The 21,617-nt window shown below is 45.7% G+C and overlaps 1 protein-coding gene across 9 annotated transcripts in view; it reads left to right on the top strand.

Moving 5' to 3' along the window:
• The window catches only part of eys (eyes shut homolog), a 183,533-nt gene that overhangs the window by 144,918 nt on the left and 16,998 nt on the right, over positions 1–21,617 (top strand). For all 9 annotated transcript variants that reach the window (XM_055502293.1, XM_055502292.1, XM_029175210.3 and 6 more), the window contains 6 exons: positions 957–1,107; positions 1,203–1,315; positions 1,499–1,743; positions 6,703–6,846; positions 12,378–12,528; positions 20,064–20,172. In XM_055502293.1, the coding sequence (XP_055358268.1) occupies positions 957–1,107; positions 1,203–1,315; positions 1,499–1,743; positions 6,703–6,846; positions 12,378–12,528; positions 20,064–20,172 (913 nt within the window). The remainder of the gene's footprint in view (positions 1–956; positions 1,108–1,202; positions 1,316–1,498; positions 1,744–6,702; positions 6,847–12,377; positions 12,529–20,063; positions 20,173–21,617) is intronic.

Below are 21,617 nucleotides of genomic sequence, written 5' to 3'. Positions count from 1 at the left end.
CAAGTGCATCCACGAAGGCCAATCAGGTCTGAGGGGCTCCACGGCTCCACCCTTGTTTCTTTTTACCGCGAGAAAAATACAGCAGCGGTGGAAATCAATCATAATGTTCTGTACCGACCCCTTGGAGACATTACAAGAAAGAGAGCTGTCATAACTAGAGGGTTGGGAGCGTGGAAAAATGGTTTCTAGTGTCACAAAGCAAATTCTTTGTAATTGTCCGACGGCCGGGTCCGTCCATCTTTGTCTGGTTTGACCCAGAGCTACAACACCACGGCCATCCTCAACGTCACCGCCTAACTCATTATAGACTTTTAATATATCTTCCCGTCAAAGACGCTTTTCAATATGTTAAATAGAAACCCAATGGGGCTGACTTCTCAAGGACAGCGAGCACAGTGCCCTCTGGCTGCTGGCCAGGCCGCTCTGGCAGACTGCTTCTAAATTAACCGCTTCTCCATGCTGGCTCCGGAGGAAGGACTTACGCAGCTTGGAGTCAGTGCCCCGAGTGTTTAGCCGGCATATGCAACAGCCGGCAACGCACAGGCTTAACAAATCAGACTAGATTGCTTTGTGGACCTCCTAACTTCCACTTGGGGAACAAGGGGTGTCAGGAGATGCTGGGGGGCGGCGGGGGTGGGGGGGGTGCATCGGTGGCGTGAGTACCCTCGAGCTGCTGCTGGTTAGTCCAGAATCTGCACTTAGGTAATTATCGGCTGTCCCCTGTTGTTTCAAAGTGGAGAATTGGATTTTTTGAAATCTATGAATGGCTGTGGGGTGCGTCCAAAATAGTTGTGTCGAGGCTCGGAAGACACGGAGAGACGGCGAAGTGGAGTTCAGCGCTGGCGCGTCAGAAAGGGGTTCTGGTTAATTAGCAACATAATTGTTCTCCTTTTATCACGCTTCCTAATCGGACCTCGTGAATCTGAATCATCTGCTCTGGTAATGTGTGCTCACAGGCAGCACCTGACCCCTTGTGAAGCCGAGCTCACACTATCTGGCCGCCAGACAGTCAGGAGTCCAGCAGGCAACTACTGGTTGGGACGCGCGGTGCAGCGGACCAACCGCGTGGCCACGGGCGGCCTGCCGCCGCGGCGTCCTCTCGACCAGGTGAGGCGTTCAGGTACAGCGTGTCTGCGCCGCACTGAACTGGAGGACCCGCGTGGAACACATCAACTGTCTAAATACAATCTGTTTCCCCGTAGAGAGCGAAACCTTTCCACAACTTCACTGGCTGCATTGAAATCATTGAGGTGAATGGAGTGAGGAGCTTTTACACACGCGATGCTGTCATGGGCTTCAACACACACCAGTGCAGGTAAAGCTTTGTTTCTTGGTACATTTTTACTAAATACTGTGAAGTAAAACATCACTTTTTGATTTTTTGGGTCAAATCTGAACTTGATTTCAACTAAGGCTTTTACTGATTGTAGTGTAACGACGATTGTACTGTCTGTGCAACCGGTGCTAATGTTAAACTGCCTCCCTTCCAATTTTCCAGGTTCGCTTTACATGCCACAGACACCTCCGCGAGTTCCCCCGCGCTGACACCTCAATCAACCTCCTCTGACACAACAACGGCGGCGGCTCCCACACAAACACCAGAACATCCCCCGCGCGTTCCTCGGCTTTGCCCCGGTGATTTCTGTCGCAACGGAGGAACGTGTCATCCGCCGCGGCTGCCTGCCGGCGCCCTGCCTTCCTGTCACTGCCCGCTCCACTTCACCGGAACTTTTTGTGAGAAAGGTAGGAATTTCAGCGACAACACTTCTTGTACGTAGATAGGCAGCGAAGAAATGTAAAGGACCCACTGTGTGACCTCCACGTTGGTTGCCTGCCAGCAAATTACATTGGGTAATGCATGCGGAGACTCCCGGGCTAATGGGTTTCTCTGTGAGGGAGTATGGAGTCATCTGTGTTAGGAATTTTGAATGATGTGAATAATTTGAATTATAATTAATGAAATGAAAGATCCATAGAAGCATTTAGAGGCAACACTGTGTCCACATTCACCTCCAGCGCTCACTGAGAATGAGTACACAACCTTGGAGCCCTCACTCAACATTCAGCCAACAATATCGCCCCGTCCCCACTAAAAATATTTATTTTGTGCCGTCGCTCTGACACTAATACTAAGAAGCCAGCGGCAGCAGGCACATACTAAGGAGCGTGTTCCTGCTCAGCTCGCTTGCGATGTAGCCGCCGTCCCCGCGCTCGCCGCCCTCTGATGGTGAACGCAGCCGAACCCCGTGTCTAGTTCTAGCCGCTCGGGCCCCTTCTGGCTCCTCGCTTCCGGATGTGGGCAGTTTATCCCGTTCTCCCCGTCGGATCTCCTCAATGAATATTACTGTAGGTGCATCGCGAGCTGGTGTGTCAAGGTCTGTGTGTGTGCGGACGCGCTGCGAGATTTAAGCCTCGCAGAAGGCGCGCTTCGGTCGGGCCCCTTCAAGGACAGTTTTTTTGGCTTTGTGCTTTAGACGTTTGTTGTGCTGAGCTTTCACCTCAATCTCAGTACTAATGCGTTCTGGAGGAGGTTTTCTTCAAGGACGGGCTGTTTGTGTTTACCTGCAGTCATACGCCGCTTAGGCCGGACCAGTCGCGCTGACGCTGCTGCGAGCGCCATGCTTCACTGCAGAGGTTGTTTTAATGCATCATGTGCTTATTACTGTGCAATAACCATAAATCATGAATTTGCTTTTCTTGTTTTGAGGAAACATGACCTATCATATAGGAGATTAAAGCATTTTAGATATGGAGTACTCCTACCTGGTAGGGTCAATAAAATATGACTTATCTTATGTATGGTCATGTGACACAGCTTCTTAAAGTCTCATAAGTACTTTTCATCTTTTCTGCTCCTGTTTCTTTTCCTCTGCCGCTCTTACCTTAATTACCTTTTTTACTCTGGAGTTTTGAATCACGAGCTGTCCGTCGCCATGGACACTCGATGCCACAAGTGTTACGTGCAGGGCAGGGGAACGTTTAAATTAAAGTGAATCCTTATTAGCGCTGGAAAACGAGCATCCGCACTGAAAACCGGACTCGTGGCCACTACACATGATGGCGACAGGCTCCGCGATACAGGAGGATGCAACAGGCTGTATACAGCATGTTACCATGCACCTGACACCCTCCGTCTGTCTTGTGTTCCAAAAATGCTAATTTACAGGTGTTTAAATAATCCACTTCAGGCACTGTAACCAAACTGATGCTATTTTTAGGGCGTCACTCTCATTTGTTTGCCCCTCGAGACACAGTTACGTGGTGAAACGCGATCCTCCCTCTGCCTACGCGAGAGAGAAGCTGCTCTGCTGAGCCAGTTATTAAAGACGCTTTGGCCGCCGTCCGAGCACTGGAGAGAACAAGCGATATGATCGAACCCGTGATTCATTGACAGAGGAACCAAATTACAGTGTCACACAGTGGCTCGCACTGATTATATAGATTCTGTAATCACAGTAACTCATAACTATGTAATTTTATTTCCACTGTTTTCAAATCAATTATGAAAAAAACCTACACAATATCCACAGCCTTTTCCTGCTTAACAGCCAATTCATCACCCACATAAACTCCTTCCTTAAAAAAGCAGCGGGGGGCCTTTCGGAGTCGTTTCTGCTGAGTGCGGGGAATCGCTCCTTCTCAAAAGCGGCTCAGTCTGTCAGGTCTAACTGAGTGCAATCTCACGTGTGCACCCATCCGACGATGTGTTTAGCAGCATCGGTTGGGATGAGTCGCGGATGGAGTCCAGGGGCTGTTTACATGCTGACCAAGTCTGTGGATGTGCATTGCTGCGGCGACGTCGCTCTGTGACAACCTTGTCCTCACATCTTGTTGAATTAAGTAATAGCCGCAGAGGAAGAATAAAGCGAGTCGCCCCTGCTCTCAGTTAATTATAGATATGTCATCCTACACAGTGACTAATGATGTGGACTTGTTTGTGTCCTAGTTGAAATGCTGACGCGTCAAGCAAGATGAATCTTGTTGCTTAGGCAGTTGTCTTCGCAGCCTCTTACACTGTATTTAAAGAAGGCCCGTGTTGTTCCTTGTGTGCTTTAAGTTATTTTACTACACATCCAGTAAGTATGAAATAGAAAGTACAATATTTTGCTTTTGATCTATTTTTCAATTCTACTCAGCGCCTCATCACTTTGTACGCTGCCCTAATGTGACTTGCGAACCCTTGATTCAATTTCTGCGCAGCAGCTGGATTAAATCTACAGCACAGATTAGTAATAGCAACAATTTCATGGGCAGTGAACCTTCAAACTCCCCCTTTTGCAACCCGAAATGCGAGGTGTCACACTTTCAAACGTGTCACCGGCGCAGATTTACACAGCGCTCTCCGGCTTTGCGCCCGCCACGTCTGCGCGCGTCAAATATATCACAGGATCGGCTAAAACCCAGCAACATAATGTAAAGGCGTTCAGCTCGCGGCTATCACACAAAGATGATCAGATGTGCCTCTCGCTCAGATTTAGTGTACATCACATGCAGCCTTCGCTTAAGCGTGTGGGTTCTGAGTCGTCTTCTTCTCCGCCCTGGAACCTGGCGCTGCACCTCAGACGGGGTTGCAGCGTAATCCAGGGCAGTGCTTCTGCTTGACTGACTATTTGATATCAAGTAGCCAACCATAAGACAGGTTTTGTCAAGATAAAGCCAGTTCATCTGGGCATGCCAGAGTTTTAAGCTATGATAAATTGTCTCTTCAAAGGAGACACAGGAGGTCGGAGACCTTGCCAAAAGCGTTCTGTCAGGGAAGTAAGCACTGAAATTAAAGCTAAGAGAAAACAAAGAGTTAGTTATGGAGGAAGTGGCTGCAAGGAATGAGGGCAGACTTACATCACTGTAGTAGACAGCGGTGGGGGAGGAAATTATTCAGACCTGGTCTGTATTGATCATGGTCTCTTTCTGCGGCTCATTAGCTTATGTCCTTAGTCTTCGTGTGTTTAAAGCAGTGATGTAGGAGTTGGCCGGAAGTGCTGATCTATCAATCACAACACCTTTCTCACAGTTTGTTGAGAAGAAAGTTTATTTCGTTTGCTTGTGCTTTTAGAAAATATAATGCGTATTTTGGTTTCCACCGACCAACAACAGCAGCCGTATGTTCGCTCTTGGCTGCAAGATTTATTGCAATTTGTAATATACAACTTGACACTTTACGCAGGTAAAATTATCACCAGATCAGAGAGAATCGTGTCCCTGCTGTACAGTAGTGAGTAAAATTACAAATAATTCCTAAAAAAAAAAAAAAAAAAAAAAGAAAGAGGAGACTTTTAGGAGTGACGAGCCTTTGAGTTTCTGTGTTTGACATTAATGGGACCTGATGAGAGGCTTTTGGCTTCCTGCTTTGCCAACACACTGACTAGACACTGCCAGCTATGTTGCGGGTATCTAAAGTGTGTTTGCTGTAATTGCTGGTGCCTTCAAAAATGCGCCAGCTCAATCTGCCTTACTCTGAAATTGCCAACAAACATTACAGTATTGATTCATCATTTTTCAGCGTGAGGAAGCCGCCCTCTTCGCCGCAACGCAGGCCGTGTTTTTTTTTTTTTTTTTTTTTTTTTTTTAATTTATTTAATTTTGTCTTTGTAATATGAAGCATTGGCTCGCGCGTGTGCCGGTGGCGGCCTCGCTCTGGTTGGTTGGGGAAGGATGAAGAGTGGCGAGAACACACAGGCGAACATGACAAGATTACGACCATCTGAGGAAAATGGGCAGAAAATCTCCTCGAATGGCGCTTTAGTGGGACGAGTGGCGCCCGGACCCCTGAGCAGACCTCCACATGGACAGGTCGCCTCGCTGATACTTCCATTCACAACATAGGTCAACTTAGATACTGTAACTGATAATAATGCAGGACGACAGAAGCAGCGTCCATCTGCTTTGACGGATAGAAGAATGCTGCATGTTAACAGAAACCTATTCTTTGACTTAAGACCCTTGGTTTTACCTTTATAAGTACTTTGTGATACATTTCAAAGTACTGAATAAAAAAAAAATGAACACCACAGCAAAAGCACTACATTCTTAGCTCCCTTTGCAGCAGCCCCACACATTCAGTATATAATGAGCCCTCAGCTGAGAATAAACTCAGTAAGGAAGCACATTTCCTTGAGAGCTGGACTCTGAAGGTGGAGTCCCCTGAGCCGAGGCCGGTTTGGCCTATTTTGAATCGACTGTCATGCAGCCGAGCAGCGAGCCGTCCTCCAGGTGTACCGTGTTCTCTGTGCAAAAGCCAACAGATCATCGCCGGCTACCGGAGTTGATGACCTGAGTGGGTTCCTCCTCCACCTCTCAAAGTTCTACCCTTTGTCATCCGGTGGGGAGCGGCGGATAGCCGTGACAGGGCCCTGCTGACTCTGCTCTCAGGCTGGCTATAGGCGGTGCAGCACAGCGAGTGCTGCAGAGGCACAAACCGCCCGCTTCCTGATGTTTACTGACGAAACACTGGTTTCTACCGGACACTGCGCTTTAATTTAAATCTGTTATGAAGGATCTTTAAGTACAGAGGAGTGTGTGTGTGTGTGTGTGTGTGTGTGTGTGTGTGTGTGTGTGTGTGTGTGTGTGTGTGTGTGTGTGTGTGTGTGTGTGTGTGTGTGTGTGTGTGTGTGTGTGTGTGTGTGTGTGTGTGTGTGTGTAATCCCATTAACTCCTCTCCCTCCATCTAAAGGCCTCTCTTTAATTTGTTTTTCTTGTTTCTAGATGCCACGGTGTTTATTCCCTCGTTTGATGGCACATCTTCTTTGGAGCTGCAGCCTCTTCTTCAGCCCTCTCCTGTCAAGGACGCCACTGTTGTTCTGTCTTTGACGGTGAAAACAAGATCCACCCAAGGCACCATCCTATACAGTGAGTACAGTCAAATGTTTGAAAGCAGCACTGAAGCAAATGTAGATAAAGACTTGAAAACGATCTGTATATTACAGTATATATTTACTCATTATGCTGAAGACCTTCTCTTAGTGTTTGCTGTATGCGCAGTTTGTCCTTGTGGGTGCTGTTGGCTTGTCATGTTTTTCATTGCAGAGCTTAGCTTACAAGCTATCGACTGTGAGTTGTTTAAATAATGATGTTTCATTGGCTAATTTGTTGCCTCTGTGCTGAATAATTGTGCACTTTGGTGACAGTTCTACTCAGCATACACACAGTTGTGATGTAGGTTTTAACGATTAGGCAGCAGAACTACCTTGAGCTATATACAGAATGTAAATCATCGTTGCAGTACAGTGTATGTGAATGTAAAAACTATTACTAAAACATCTTAGCTGACAGTATTGTCCATAATGTACAGTAACCACTCCTATGTACAGATAAAGTGACAGACAGCAGCCAGTTACTTTAGCCCAACATAAAGACTAGAAACATATTATGTGTAATGGAAATAGACACAGATGCCTTGTTCACTAATTACAGGATTCCTCCTAACATCTTTAATTGTTCTAGGACACATATGGTCTTTATTTGTAAGTTGCTTTGGATAAAAGCATCTACCAGATGACTAAATATAAAAGCTTTATATTTATATATGTGTGTGTTATATGTGTGTGTGTGTGTGTGTATATGTATATGTATATATATATATATATATATATATATATATATATATATATATATATATATATATATATATATATATATATATATATATATATATATATATATATATATATATATATATATATATATACATGTGTGTGTGTGTGTGTGTGTGTGTGTGTATATATATGTATATATATATATATATATATATATATATATATATATATATGTGTATATATATATATGTGTATATATGTGTATATATGTAAAATGTGACTTAATGAAAGTTGTCTGTGTTTATAGCCTAATTTTTAATGTTGAGACATAAAATGTCTCAATGTTACTTATAATTAAGTATATTTCTCCTAAAATTATGATGATATTTAATGTGGAGAACAACAAATATAGGGATTGTTTTTGTTAAAGCTGGTCCTGTCTGTCCAATCCAGTTGTCCCCATATGTGATGCATCATGATTTTCCTACCATTAGCTATTTTCAGTGTCTGCGGGCAAAAGCCTCTTGTACGTTTGGATCATATCTTATTGCAAACAGAAAAAGACACAACCGTCTGTGCTTTGTTTTTCGGTGCCTGATTACACTAAGATGTTAAAAATATAATAGTGTATCTGCGTTCCAGCAGGCGAGGATGCCTGGCAACGGTCACGGTGCCATGAAAAAGGGACGGAAAACACTAGAAAGCGTTCAACGAAGCCTGAATTAATTAAAGTTCAATAAGATCTTCACAGTGTAGGTGACGGTTGCATGAGAGCTGAGCAAGAGACTGAATTAAAGCATCGGCCGGTGGTGTTTCAGTGTAATCTGTAAAATAAAACTCACATTCTTATCAATGCAAAATATTATTATAAATCACAGAGGTGATAGAACGATATCTCTAGTACAGCGGCACTGTGTGTAATCTGTTGGTGCTGCAGGGAATTGTGGGACACAAAGAGGCACCTCCAAGGCTGCAGCAGAGAGGCTGGGGCGTGTTTTTCATCTCGTGGTGCTTTTGACCTGCTCCTCTCACGGACGCCGCGCGCCTATTCAACCGGGCGTGTTCGCAATCCCCAAACCGCTTTGCGGCGCGCTCCAACTCCCGCGACGCGCCGCACAATCGCGTTTGCCGCGCGGTTAGGAAGGCGAGCGCCGCCGACAGGTGTGAGCTGTCTGATGGCGTCGCGGAAGGCGTGGAAGGACGGAGCTCACCCTTTACATGAGCTCCCACACCTGCACGCACACACGCTGCAGAGGGAGCTTCAGCCTGCAGGCCAGACGTCCACTGAGCCCCTAAAACAATGGAGCATTGTTTTGGGAGGAGATGAGCTTTTATATATGTTTTCTGTGAGTGTGGAAAGAGCTGAGCCGTTAGAACTTGGTTCCATTTCTAGTGTGTCTGTTTAAAATATGTACTATTATGCATATTTTAGGTACGTGGACCTGAAGCTTGTAATGACTGTAAAACACACCTGTGTGTCTCAGCGGACTATAAATGCGGGTTCTTGCTCTAAAAAAATCTTTGATTTTTTTTTTGTTGTTGCTGAAACTCAGGTGCGGGTCCAGCAGCACCGCGACGTCCCCGCCTTGATTTATATGGGCCCGAACGGGCAGCGACACCGCGGCATTCATCTTGCTGCCATAACCCAGATCATCCCCTCGTCTCTGACATTGTCTGCAGGTTCACGGCCCCTCGCTCGCCTCAATCAAGACACGTCGCGGCGCCTCGCAGCTTCCTCTGTGGCTCGCTGGCTTTGATCACAGCGCTTTTCACCTTCGATACCGGTCCAAGTGAAGTTTGCCGCTCAGAATCCCAAAACAATTTAAACAAATAAATTATAATTGATTTACAAAAGGCTAATTGTTTATTACTCGTGGTATTCGCAGAGACAGACAGAGGAACTATTACTACTACTTTAATGCTTAAGGCACTTAAAAGTTAAACTTGCTTATTCTTATGATTCGTTGTGGATTTCTGTTGTTTGGGTTTTTGGAAACATTGAGACACATGATTCAGGAAATAGCTAAAATAACAGGTTTGAAAACAGAACAGAGAATAATTGCCAATATTTGTATGCAACCCAGTATTTAACAAACAAAAAAAAATAGTAAATCGCACATTACCTCAACTGAAAAAGCTAAGGGGGAACTGAAGCGTGTGTTTTCCTGTCATGCTTTTCCCCATAAAGCCTTTGAGTACTTGATTGAGGACACCTTCACCGCCGTGCGAAGCCACATTCTGTGCACGACTCTGCGTTTCACCCAAACACGTGCGGGTCGCTTTCCGTGGGTGTTCACAGCCAAATGAATGGAGCTGCTCCATATTTGTGCATTTTGTGAATTCGGCGCCTTTGTGGTGGAGTAGATGGTCCTGTGTGTTTACCGCCACCAGTTATCGGGCTTTGTTAATCTTTCGATATTGCGCGTCTAATCTCTGAATAGATTCACTCAGATTAGTCCCATCAGTTTATCCAATATAAACTTCATTGCAAATCACGATTACAACCTTTCCGCTGCTGCAGCGACTGGAAGCCAGGAGCCGCGCCACGAGGAAAGATGAATTTTCAGAAAGCATATGTAGAGGGCACAGTGCCTTTTATCTAGTAATGCGCCCCGGCTTATGGAGCGCCATTTCTTCACATCAGAGGATAGAACGGCTCCAGAGATCAAACAGTCAAAGTTAATCAGAAGAGAACCAAAAGACGCATTGAGATGCGGAGAATCTCTCTCTCAGACCTGCTCCTCATTCTCAGCTCCCGCTCTTTTATTTTTTTCTTTCGCACACCTCTGCCTGAAGCAAACACTCAAGTCTCCCTCTGGACATCAACTGTCAGCTTCAGACGAGCAACGCGAGGGGGTGGGGTTGGGAGGCAGATAAAGAGAGAGGCGGGAGGAGAGCGAGGGAACAGGTGACGCGCGCCGGCGAAGGGACGGATGCTTCGTTGCGCTCGGCGCCGCGGGGACGGAGCGCAACAATATCCTCACGCCAGAAGAATAGAGGAAGATGTAGCCAGATTGACATCTGTAGTAAATGTTTGTCAACAAATGAGTTGTGGGGCCTGGTGAGAACAACAGCAGACACGAGCTCATTGTCGCGCTGGGAAGTGGCGTCTCTGTCGTCCCGTTGTCTTTGGTGCCGCATTCATTAGCAGCAGACGCCATTGAGTCTGGTTTCACAATAAAGTAGCTGATGATGCGCCGGGCATAAATCTGCCCGCGAGCACAATGCGACGCGTTCCTCACAGATTTACCAGGAGTTAACTTCACCGTTTACTGTGTAACATTTCCTCCTCCTCTGAGCCACTTTGACACCTCCGTCTCGTTTTCAGGCCTCGCTCATTGGATGAAAACGTAAATATCATACGTGGAAGGCCCGCTCAGCGGTGAAGCTGGCTTTTACGCTGCCGTTTGCTTGTTTTGGAGCTGGACTTAGTTTTGCCGGGCTTATTTCCGTGAACCAGAGCTCCGCTGGATTTAGCAGCAAGAGTCAAATGTTGCGTTGGCGCCTTGTGAAGGAGCAGGACGCCGCCTGTGGATTAGCTGCTCCTGTGCTGCGTCCAGCGCTGCTGCTATTGTGTCCCCGTCCAGCGTATCTGTGCCGCGCCTAACCGCAGGGAAGTGCAGCGTATTAAGATAAACACAGGCTCCTGCACAGCTCTCGCATTAGTCCAGTCCGTTTCACCCTTTAGCCGCCGCCTCCTCTGCTGCACTCGTGTGTTTGACGTGAAACGCGCACACAGACACACGCCTGAGCTGCAGCCGCCCGTCATCGCTGCCACCGCCGAGTCTCGGGGGGGTCATCGTGTTTGTGTCGCCGCGCTCACGCCCGGCGGGTCCCCGTGGAGCGGTGGCGCCGGCGCTTTGGCTCCGTCTAACAGGGCGCCGGCCTCCGCCCCGCGCCCGTGTCTCCTCTGACAGCGCTCCGTCTCCTTCAAAGGGCCGCGCTCTTCTGTTGCCTGGCCTCTGCTCCCGTCCTCTGTCAAAGCGAGGTGCGCACACACACACACACACACACACACACACACACACACACACACACACACACACACACACACACACACACACACACACACACACACACCTCACCACCAGGATCCCGGCTTGTGTAGGAGGATTAATGCCGCTGCGCTCGCTCCCCCACTGCACCGTCTCACTTTGTGCTAGTGTGGCAGAACCTCCCATTGTGATATAATACAGTGAAGGGTGGGCAGTGGCATGTCTAATAATGGCGTCCTATCGCAACATTTATTAGCCGGGAACCGGTTGAGCTCATATTCCATTGCGATCGAGGCCGCGCTCTTGAAGAAGAGTCGAGTCAACACATTGACCATAAGCTTTATTGGTGTTTCTGGTTATTATATCTCCTAATGTAAGAGTGATGAAGAGAGTCCAGCTTGCAGTCATATCCTCTCCTTTCAACTATTAGTCGTGTTGCATTGAGAGCAGCGTGGTCCAGTCTCCTGCCCAAACAACAGCACAGCTGGGATCAAGCGTGGGGTTAACCCACGCTTGATCAGGGTCTATTTGCTGGGTGTGTCGAGGCTCCGCCGAGGTTTGCTCATTGACATTGGTGATGCGCGGCTACACACTGTGCAGCACCTCAGCTGGCTTCTTAGCAGGACAGATGGGCCGGGATTCACTGATCCGTATGAGAAGTCAGCCATATATTTACATACTGTGTTCATCTCGACCAGTTATTCACCGCTCAGCTCATGAAACTGTGTCTGGCAGGTCTAGCGGCATCTTTTTCCTTTTCAGCCTCAGACTCACTTCCTGTGCTTAGTGAACACGTATTGAACTGCTTTGATCAGGTCTCCCAACTAACTCTGCTTCCTTTTAATTTTAGCTCAGGAGGAGAACTCCGGGACTCGGTTCCTTCACCTGTTCCTTCAAGACGGGAGCCCCGTGGCTGAGCTGGGCTGCGGCGGCGGCCGCGTCCTGAATGCAGCTGCAGACCAGGACATCAGCAATAACAGATGGACGAACGTCACCCTGCGGTGAGAAACGCTTCCTCTGCCTCCCTCTCCATATTCTGTTCCTCATATCATCATTACCCGTCATTGTATCTTCGATGAAAACATTGGGGAAAGCTTCTCCGTCCGGTCGCTGTCGACATCGGTGTTGATCAGAGATCAAGTGCGAGTGTGTAAAAGCTCCCTCCACCAGACAAAGCCCCGCGTTAAAGCCCTGGACAGATCTCTGTGCGCCTTAGAAACTCCACCATTCCTGACGTGTGTCAAGATGTCACAGCCACATAAACAAAGAAAGCTGCTCGTGCTGCTTGTCTTGGCTCAGTGACTCCAACCCGCCAGCTATGTTTTTACTCTTCCCCCAAATTAATGCAAAACATTACTCCAAAATATGTGTAGCTATCCCTATGAATATAACATAATCAATTGAAAGTACCCAGGAAATATACAAATATATCATCTATTGTAGTTTAACTGGAGGTTTTAAGGGCTCGTTTTAGTGTTCAGGTCAGAAAAAGTCAGTTCACACAAAACATCTTTAAAATCCTCATCCTTAAGGTTGATCAGAACCTCTAAACCTTTAAACCCCACACATTCTAGACTGGATCTCATGCCAGGCTCTCACCTCAACCAGCTCCCTGCAACCCCCTTTCCATTAATAACAGTCCCTCATTCAATTAACACAGTTGACTACCGCACAGCGAACGTCATGGGCTGCAACATCAAAATTACATTTCAAATTTAGGCTCATTATCGCATGAGTTACTGTACATTATCACTGAAAATACAAAACAGCACCACAAGGCAGTCACAGCAAATACCCGGTAGCTGCTCCTTCTGGACTATTACCCAAAAACGGTCCACTCGCACGTATTTGGCAAAATGTTTGGAAGCTAAAATCCACCAATCCATTTAGATCTGATGACAGTGTTTCCTAATAGGCTTAGAGCTCAGAATGAGCCGGTGGGAGGAACGGGAGAGGGCCCGCCGCTGAGCCCTGCTTCTATTTATGCTCCATCACTTCAGCAATCTTATTCATATGCAAATGACAGCGTGACGTCACGGCCTCACGACGGAGCGTGAACGCGTACTTTGCCTGGATGATAGTTGGCGGCGCTGAATCCGACCTGCTGCTGTCAGCATATAAGCGGTTATATTTAACTGGAAATAATCCCGGCACCAGTGACCCAATGGGAAATAGTGTGTCTACTGTATATTGTGTGATGTCACTGCAACACAGGCCCGTCGCCCTCCTCTCACACTCCCTCGTGTTCGAGCCACAAATCTTATTATCTCTATGAAGCGCCGTCCTGTTCGCACACACAACCCAGCAAAGGAAAGATTTGCTTTTTGCTTTACAAATACAGTCCTGCTGCTTTGACTTGCTGATGTAATACAAGTCATTTTGCTGGTGCAGCATTGTTGACATGAAGAAATGTCCAATATACATGAAAAATAGGGCTCCACTTTCTTGATATTTTTCCATCCTGGGGTTTTATAATGTCTATTTTTAGTAATGATGTAATTGTTGCAGTTACGAGGCCCAGTACAAAACAACACATACAATTACATCAACTTTATTTCAGTAGCTGTCCTGTAAACTGTGTTTGAGAGTGACACTGGCCGTCTGTAAAGTCGAAATCAGTCCAATACAACATTTTTTACTTCTACATTACAATGCACCACAATAAAACATTAACACCCAGCATGACCTCAATAATAATACAATATTTTAGAACCACCTTCTATTAGCATAAGCTGAATTACTGGCACAGTTGCTGTATTGTTGGTGCTATTTATACGCCGCAGTCTAGAAGCCGACTGAGCCTCGTCAGGGTGGTCTGGATTTGCTTGACCCACCCACATTTGCAATCTCCCTCCCTGCTGTTCAGCACCAGTGCATCCAGGCTGGGAACTGAAAGACACTGTGAATAGTTAATTGGAACCGTCGCAGGCTGCTCTGACGGCAAATGGGATTCAATGAATGGCGTGTTCCTTTTGTCATCCATCCAGTCAGAGGAAGTCAAGCAGCAATGTGTAGTTGTGTAGATATTTGGATTTAGGAGTACAATGATGTACAATGTGCACGCTTATATACAGCAGATGAGTGTTACTTTATTATTTGTTGTAATTAAGTTCACTCCCTGCTTGTTTTTTATTTACAAGCCATTTGTTGGAGTCCTGTATAGTGTAGAACTGGCAGGACAAAAGGCGACCACTGAAACCCCCTGAGCTGCCATATACAGTAGTTTCACAACTGTGTGTGTGTGTGTGTGTGTGTGTGTGTGTGTGTGTGTGTGTGTGTGTGTGTGTGTGTGTGTGTGTGTGTGTGTGTGTGTGTGTGTGTGTGTGTGTTGGGGGGGGCTGTGTCATTTTTCATTAAGGGAGGACGTGTTTGTTTTTGGCTCGTTTTTTGATGTTGGGAAGTTTTCCTTTGGGGATGTTTGGCGCAATACTGCTTCTATTACAGTTTGAGAGCGGCAGACTAGAAAACGGTCCCCTGGTCATTTGTGGAGCCGCCGACATTATTGGCAGAATCCCGTTGCGCTTCGCGGTTACCGTTGGACTAGTTTTTATTCACACGGAGTCAAAGATCAACGAGGATGACACACGGCATCCTGTAGCATCACTTTTCTTCCTTGTCACAGGTGAACTCGGAGAGCCTGGCAGATACAATTATTCAAATGTATTCTCCTTTTTCTCTCTTCCCAGTCAAAGGAAAGGGAGGAATGTCTCGAATCTGAAGCCGGCTCACTGGGAATATTCTGTTATGATGGAGGGTTTTGTGTTTCCCAGCTTGTGGATGTTATGTTTTCATAGACTGTCACCATTTAGTGTGATTGCTTTATCCTCACTATTTATTAGTGCCCCACTGCACATTTTATGCTCATTAGTCATACTGATGTATTTTTTTGTAATTTTTTTGTAGACACATTTAGCAGAAATCTTTATTGCCGTCTTGCTATTTATTGTGTGGGAGTTATTAACGTTCTAATGTCAGCGGTCTACAGTGGGTCTCTGATATGTAGAAAACTACCTAGCATATAACTGCTGCTGAGTTAAGATGTCATACCTCATATACTGGGAGAGAGCGGCTGCCAGGCCACAGTCTGAATATGTGCACGTGCACATGTAACCTCTAGACTTAGGGTAATCATAAAACACAAGCTGAGCAGTCGACCCTTTTACAGCTGGATATTCCATGAGTGGAGTCCAGTTTCACAGATTTCCATTTGGATTATACCAGTTTTAAAGCGCTTGATGACAGACGTTTATTATAATTATAATGGTGATTATAATGCAATGATTAACTGCATAACTGAGTAATGACTTGATCACTGCAGAGCTCGGCGGGCGGTCATTTCAGGTACAATAAGCCCTCTAGATGCAGTTTCTGGCTTCACGTGTAATGGTCTGGTTTGCTGGGCCCTGACTGGGCTCCATTATGAGTCCATGTCGCGTTAGTTTGGCGTTTAGTGCAGTTAATGGGGTCATAAGCATCTACCGGCGTTCAGGCTGGTGTTTTTCTGTCCCATTTTCTTCATAATCTAGTTTCACCCCATATGATGGAACCCAAAAGGTTGTGTTGTGCATCCGTGTTGTGCTCTAAGCTAGTCCTGAACGGCCAACTGATGTTTCAGTGAGGCCCATCCTGCACAGGGCACTGAAGAAGTTAAACGCTGAACTTGAACATTCATAGCCAAATTGTAAGAACTAAGTAGACTTAGTGGAATAAAGGCAGTTTGCCTTTGTCTGCAGTGTAATGTGGCTGCTTAATATTAGTGATCTGGTCTTGTACTACTGAAAGAGCTATTATTTTCAATTTGCATATGAATCAGAGTTCTTTCATGATTCTTATACCACTTAAAATAATAACAATAATGATGGTCTATTCACTGATCATTGAATATTGTTTTCATGTAAAAATGCACGTGGGTGTGAAATGTTGCCTAGCAACATCTGCTCCGAGAGGCATAAACAGCCGAGTGCTGTGAGAAGAAACAATGAAGAGAATTTCATAAGAGTAGCAACTTCTGAAGAGTCGCTGGGAACCACGTCACAGGAACACGAGGACGTCAAGCATCAGGCTTCGGATTCAGCCGAAGTCAGAGACACGTGCTGATTTCGCACAGCTTTGTAGCAACTAAACAAGCAGAGGGTTTAGTTGGACCCATCTACGGTACAGGACCGTGCAGTTTGGTGAACGCGGGTGCAGGCTTTAGTTACAGTAACTTGCAGCTGTAATTAGTGTCGTCTGAGCTGGCTAAAGAAGCCACTCTGTGATTTAGAAAAGTAATTAGTAAACAGCCATTGATTAGTTTTTATGAGCTAACTAGTCAGAAGCCTCCTTTAGCAAGTTTCCACTGGTGGCTACAGTAATTACTGGGGAAATAAAGTGCATACAGATGAAGTGTCAGGTCGCGTGCAGCAGAATAAGAAGTGTCTTGATTTTGACTCCAGATGCACGTTGCCAGCTCTACTGTATGTTTATCAATAACACATTATCCAGTGTTGTATTGACAAGTCCTTCCATAAAAGATTTATTGAATGAGCAACCAGCCGCCCTCCCTGCTCACTAGGAATTTCTTTTGTGAAGCCCCACAATGCCGAGAGGCTGGCTGGTGCGCCGTCTAATTGTGTTGCTGGAGATATAATGATAGAACACAGGCTACCCAAATTAATTGAGGCTTGCCAGTCACAGCACAAATTATGCAGCAAATGCTGCAGTGCTGCGTGCGAGGAAGTCACTGCACCAGAGCCAGAGCGGGCATTACAGTCAATATAGGTGTAGATCATGGCCTGATGCAGGGCTGCCTGTGCTTAGGGAGAAACTAACAAACAGATCCCTCCTGACATCTTGCACAGCATGTGCTGTGCTGTGATATTTATAATAATGAATGCTTATTACACACAGGGGTGGGGGAGGGGGGCTCTTTTTCTACCTGATATCATGTCTGTTGTGTAAGTCCAAAGCCTGCTGTGCCACAAAGACTCTCACACAGGTCTCCCTCATATTTACATTCTATCCGCTTCCAGGTGGGAAGGAATTCTGTGCAGATTATTTCATATCTAATAGACTATTGACTCTTAATCGCTAAATTACGTGCAAATGATACATTCACCATCGCCGCATTATTATTTGGTTTTTTTGTGGGAATCTGAAATATGATTAGAATGAGCCATTCAAATGCAGCATCAAGCCTGTCAGCCTGTCAGTGAAGCCGCTGCACGGGCACCAGCGCCGTGCACGATGTTTTACTGCCATCTGTTGCCAATACGTCCTGATGTTTTATGCAATAGTAATATTTTAATGATGATCCTCCTCGTCTCATTATTAATTTCCTGCAGGGGACAGTGGAGGAGGCCTGCTCCAGAACTGTAGGGCGGCTAAAGACAAACACCCACCATCAGGTCTAACACAAATACCTCCGCGTGAAGGTGCTGCGCTGAAAACGATCCTCAAAGCTGAGGGTAATAATTCAGCGCCGTCCTCAGGAAAGCCGTTGCTGAATTAGTCACACCAGACATAGTCTAAACGAGGACGTTAGAGATGACAAATCACTTATGATTAGAGCATTAGCCAGATGAAGAAATGCATAAATGATGATTGAGCACGTAGAAAATGATCACAGCCTTCGCGTGGTTCTTTGTGTTTGGAGAAAATGAAATATTCATACGTTGTCTTTTTTTTGTTTGTTTACCTCAAGTTGGAAATTTGCTATTTCTGGTCCTATGAGACTCGGCAATGAGTGGTGCAAAGGGAGCCCAGTAAGAAATTACATAGTGGTTCATTTCAGCTAGATAAACCCCAGCCTCTCTTTCTTCTGATTCACTCACATATTTGTTTGTATAATGGAATCCATTGTGGTTTTTTGTTTATCTGTGTGTGTGTGTGTGCGCCGCTGATGATGATGTGGGCCCGTGGGGCATATTCCTAGCTACTGAACTACTAAACCGTGTAAAGCAGTCATACTATAGTCATCTTTAGAAATACTTATCTCTGCCTCGGAGCCGGACCCATGTAAATTAGCCCGGCGGAGCGCTGGATGTGCTCACGAGAGCTCATCAAGTAGCAGCATCCCGTTTGCTTAGTGGGCACGCGTCTCGGAGGAGCAGTCCTTGCAGCATTAGCAGGCCAAATACAGAGGTATTGTAGTGAGCAGCAGAACACGCCTCAAAACGCCCAGGGCGCCCCAGAGCTGTGCAACAATGCTGTGATGTTTCATGCCTCACCTGAAAGTCAGTGCTTCTGCACAAAGACGTGGGTCATCTCAGTCCTTTCAGGCGACTGTACTTCCTTGTGACTGACAGGAGAGTGACCCCTGAAGCACCCTGGTGGTGATGGGCAGCCCAGTGTTCCTCGTTATCACTGGTACGGTATGAGTGTATGTGTGGGGGTCGCTTTTTATGGAGTGGGGGGGCATTGATAATTGTTTACACAGTGGCATCATGGGGACTTGTGGGATATTGTGAGATTTCTCATACGTGTAATTAGTCCTATCTGTGTGTGTGTGTGTGTGTGTGTGTGTGTGTGTGTGTGTGTGTGTGTGTGTGTGTGTGTGTGTGTGTGTGTGTGTGTGCGTGTGTGTGTGTGCGCCTCGGGGAGGTGTCCTGGAAGGCTGTTTTAAATTAGCAGGAGGGCGATTGTCCTGATTGTTTCCATCTGGCCATTAAAGCAGACGTTTGTTTTGCAGGCAGAAAAAAAAAGGACAGATAAATAACTAGTTCCTGTAAATAGATGAAACAAAAGTGCATCATGCATTCAGATTAGTCCCTGAATCTGCATGTGTGTGGTGCATAGTGCACAGCCTATGCATAATACACGGCCCCGTGGAAAGGCCACTATTGTATATTGCCGGGACGAAGCCGGTGATGAATAGGAGCACGGGAATCACTTGACTTTGCCAAAGCTGGAATATGACACAAGTAGACCAGCTACTTAACATTAAGGCTGCAACATTAATGACTAGTCCAATTGTATATTACCCCAGAGAGGCACTGAGGGTCAAATGATAAAATTGTCTTCCTTCTCATTAGCTTCATAATGTATATCTAGTTTATGCCCTCATTTTTATAATAAATTAATCCTGTGTGACATAATGAGAACTTAGCAATAGCAATTTACACATAATTATGATTGGTATTAATGATGATAATAATAATAACAATAATGTTAATAATAGGATCTATGTTAAGTGTTTAGGACAGCTTGTAAAATTTTAGCAGCTCACAGCTGAAACCTATTTTTGGTCTTATTATTTAAATCCAGCTGTGCAAGTCATTCTCTATCTTTGTTTGTCTCTCCTGGGTTTTGGGCTGTTGCTTTGGATACCAACGCATCATCGCCTCCAACCCATTCTACCAGGGCTCGAAGTTGGTCGCGAAGCCTTGCGAGTGGTGCACGTCGCCGTACATGGAGGGTCTCGGCGGCCACATTAGCAGCTCTTTTGCTGTCACCGCTCTGTCGGCCTCTCCATCAGAATATGTTTCATGCTTTGCTGGACATTGTGAATAGCTGCCTTTCTGACTAACCCCGGTCTCGCTCTGTTCTCTGTCAACAGATATAATCTGCCTGTTGGCAAACAAGGAGGGTCATGTGTGATTGAAATATCCGCAGATAATGGCTCCGCTCAGCGTCTCGAGGAGTTCGTGTCTCACCCGGTGTCAGAGGTAACCTGACTTCCCTGCAGTCAAATCAACCTTGTAGAACTCCTACAAGTTATCTCTAATTAATAGATTCACTAGCTTCTTCCTTTTACAACACAGATTACCTTAGACATATTGAAATGGTAATTAAAGCAGTCACATAATTTGGCCCGCATGACTTCAGTATCATAGAGTAAGCAATCAAAGGATGATCAGACATCTTTTATTCACGTGTGCTGTTTTCACCGCACAACCGTGTGGATGGAATAATATGAGGAGACTTTTTATCGCGGCTGCAGCCACTTTATCTTCCTTCACTGCGTTTGCGAAAGCAACAGTTCAAATGGTGTTCGCTTTTCAAAGTAATCTACCAGGAATGTGGACTTTGTCAGATAGTGTTACAGCACACTTTGGCAAAAGAGGTGAAAGAAACCCTGCATTGCTAAACGTGTGACTCAAATTCATAGAAGAGGAGAGAGAGAGAGAGAGAGAGAGAGAGAGAGAGAGAGAGAGAGAGAGAGAGAGCTATGACGTGCAATCAAGCGGTGAAAGTTGAGAAAGATGCAACTTTTTAGACGGACAGCCTTGTGTTTTGTTGCCAGAGGCCCTTCGTGGTGGCACCCCTGTTGTGTCACAGAGTGGCCGCTATCAAATGAATGACAGGGCTGCACACAGCCTAAGGCTCGTTATTTAACAGCCCTTAGAATCCGGCAAACCCACTATATTTAGTGCGTATGTTTTGGTACCAACCGCAGTGAAGTGGGGCTCTTTACACTTCTTGGTCAGTTTCTTATTTTAAGTCCATATTTTTCATATTTCCCACTGCTGGAATTTGAAATTTTACTGAAAACTGTGCTAAAACAGTTTAGGCCACAAGCGCCTACCAGACATCTATTCATCTGATCATCTATTGGATTGTAGGTGTCTCATTATGCTTTTAATCACTTACAGTAGCCGTATACCATCAAAGTGTTACAGTAATTGCATGGCAGGCCTGTAAGTAGGACTAAGCTAATTCTGACTTGTTCTGACACGGTCTCCTCACTCAGGCTCATTAATGTGATTAACAACACCTATATTTGCTGTTAAATTAATAATTGTGTTTTTCACTTTCAAAGACGCTCCGAGGGGCTGAACCTTCCCACAGGCTCAACACGCCTGACCTGCCCTCGATGTGATTTATGGTCTTCTAATTTGAGATGCCAAGACGCTTCCTGCAATAGAAGAAGCAGAGAAGACGTTTGTAGCTGCTAGACACGGAGCTGCAGCGCTGAGGATAGTACAGATTGGAGCCTGTTCCTTTTTCGGGGCATGTAAATGACATACTTTCATTGACTTTAGCTACTGATAGTCATTTAGCACAACAAAACATAAAATATATTAATGTAGTATAATAATATTAATAGACAAAATCTTCCACTCTAACACTTAAAGACAAAGTGTCAACAAATCTATACATAATCCTGCCT

The sequence above is a fragment of the Betta splendens genome, chromosome 15, assembly GCF_900634795.4.
Source record: "Betta splendens chromosome 15, fBetSpl5.4, whole genome shotgun sequence".
NCBI lineage: Eukaryota > Metazoa > Chordata > Actinopteri > Anabantiformes > Osphronemidae > Betta > Betta splendens.
The sequence above is the reverse complement of the archived record's forward strand: the minus strand, read 5'-3'. Positions and strand labels throughout refer to the sequence as shown.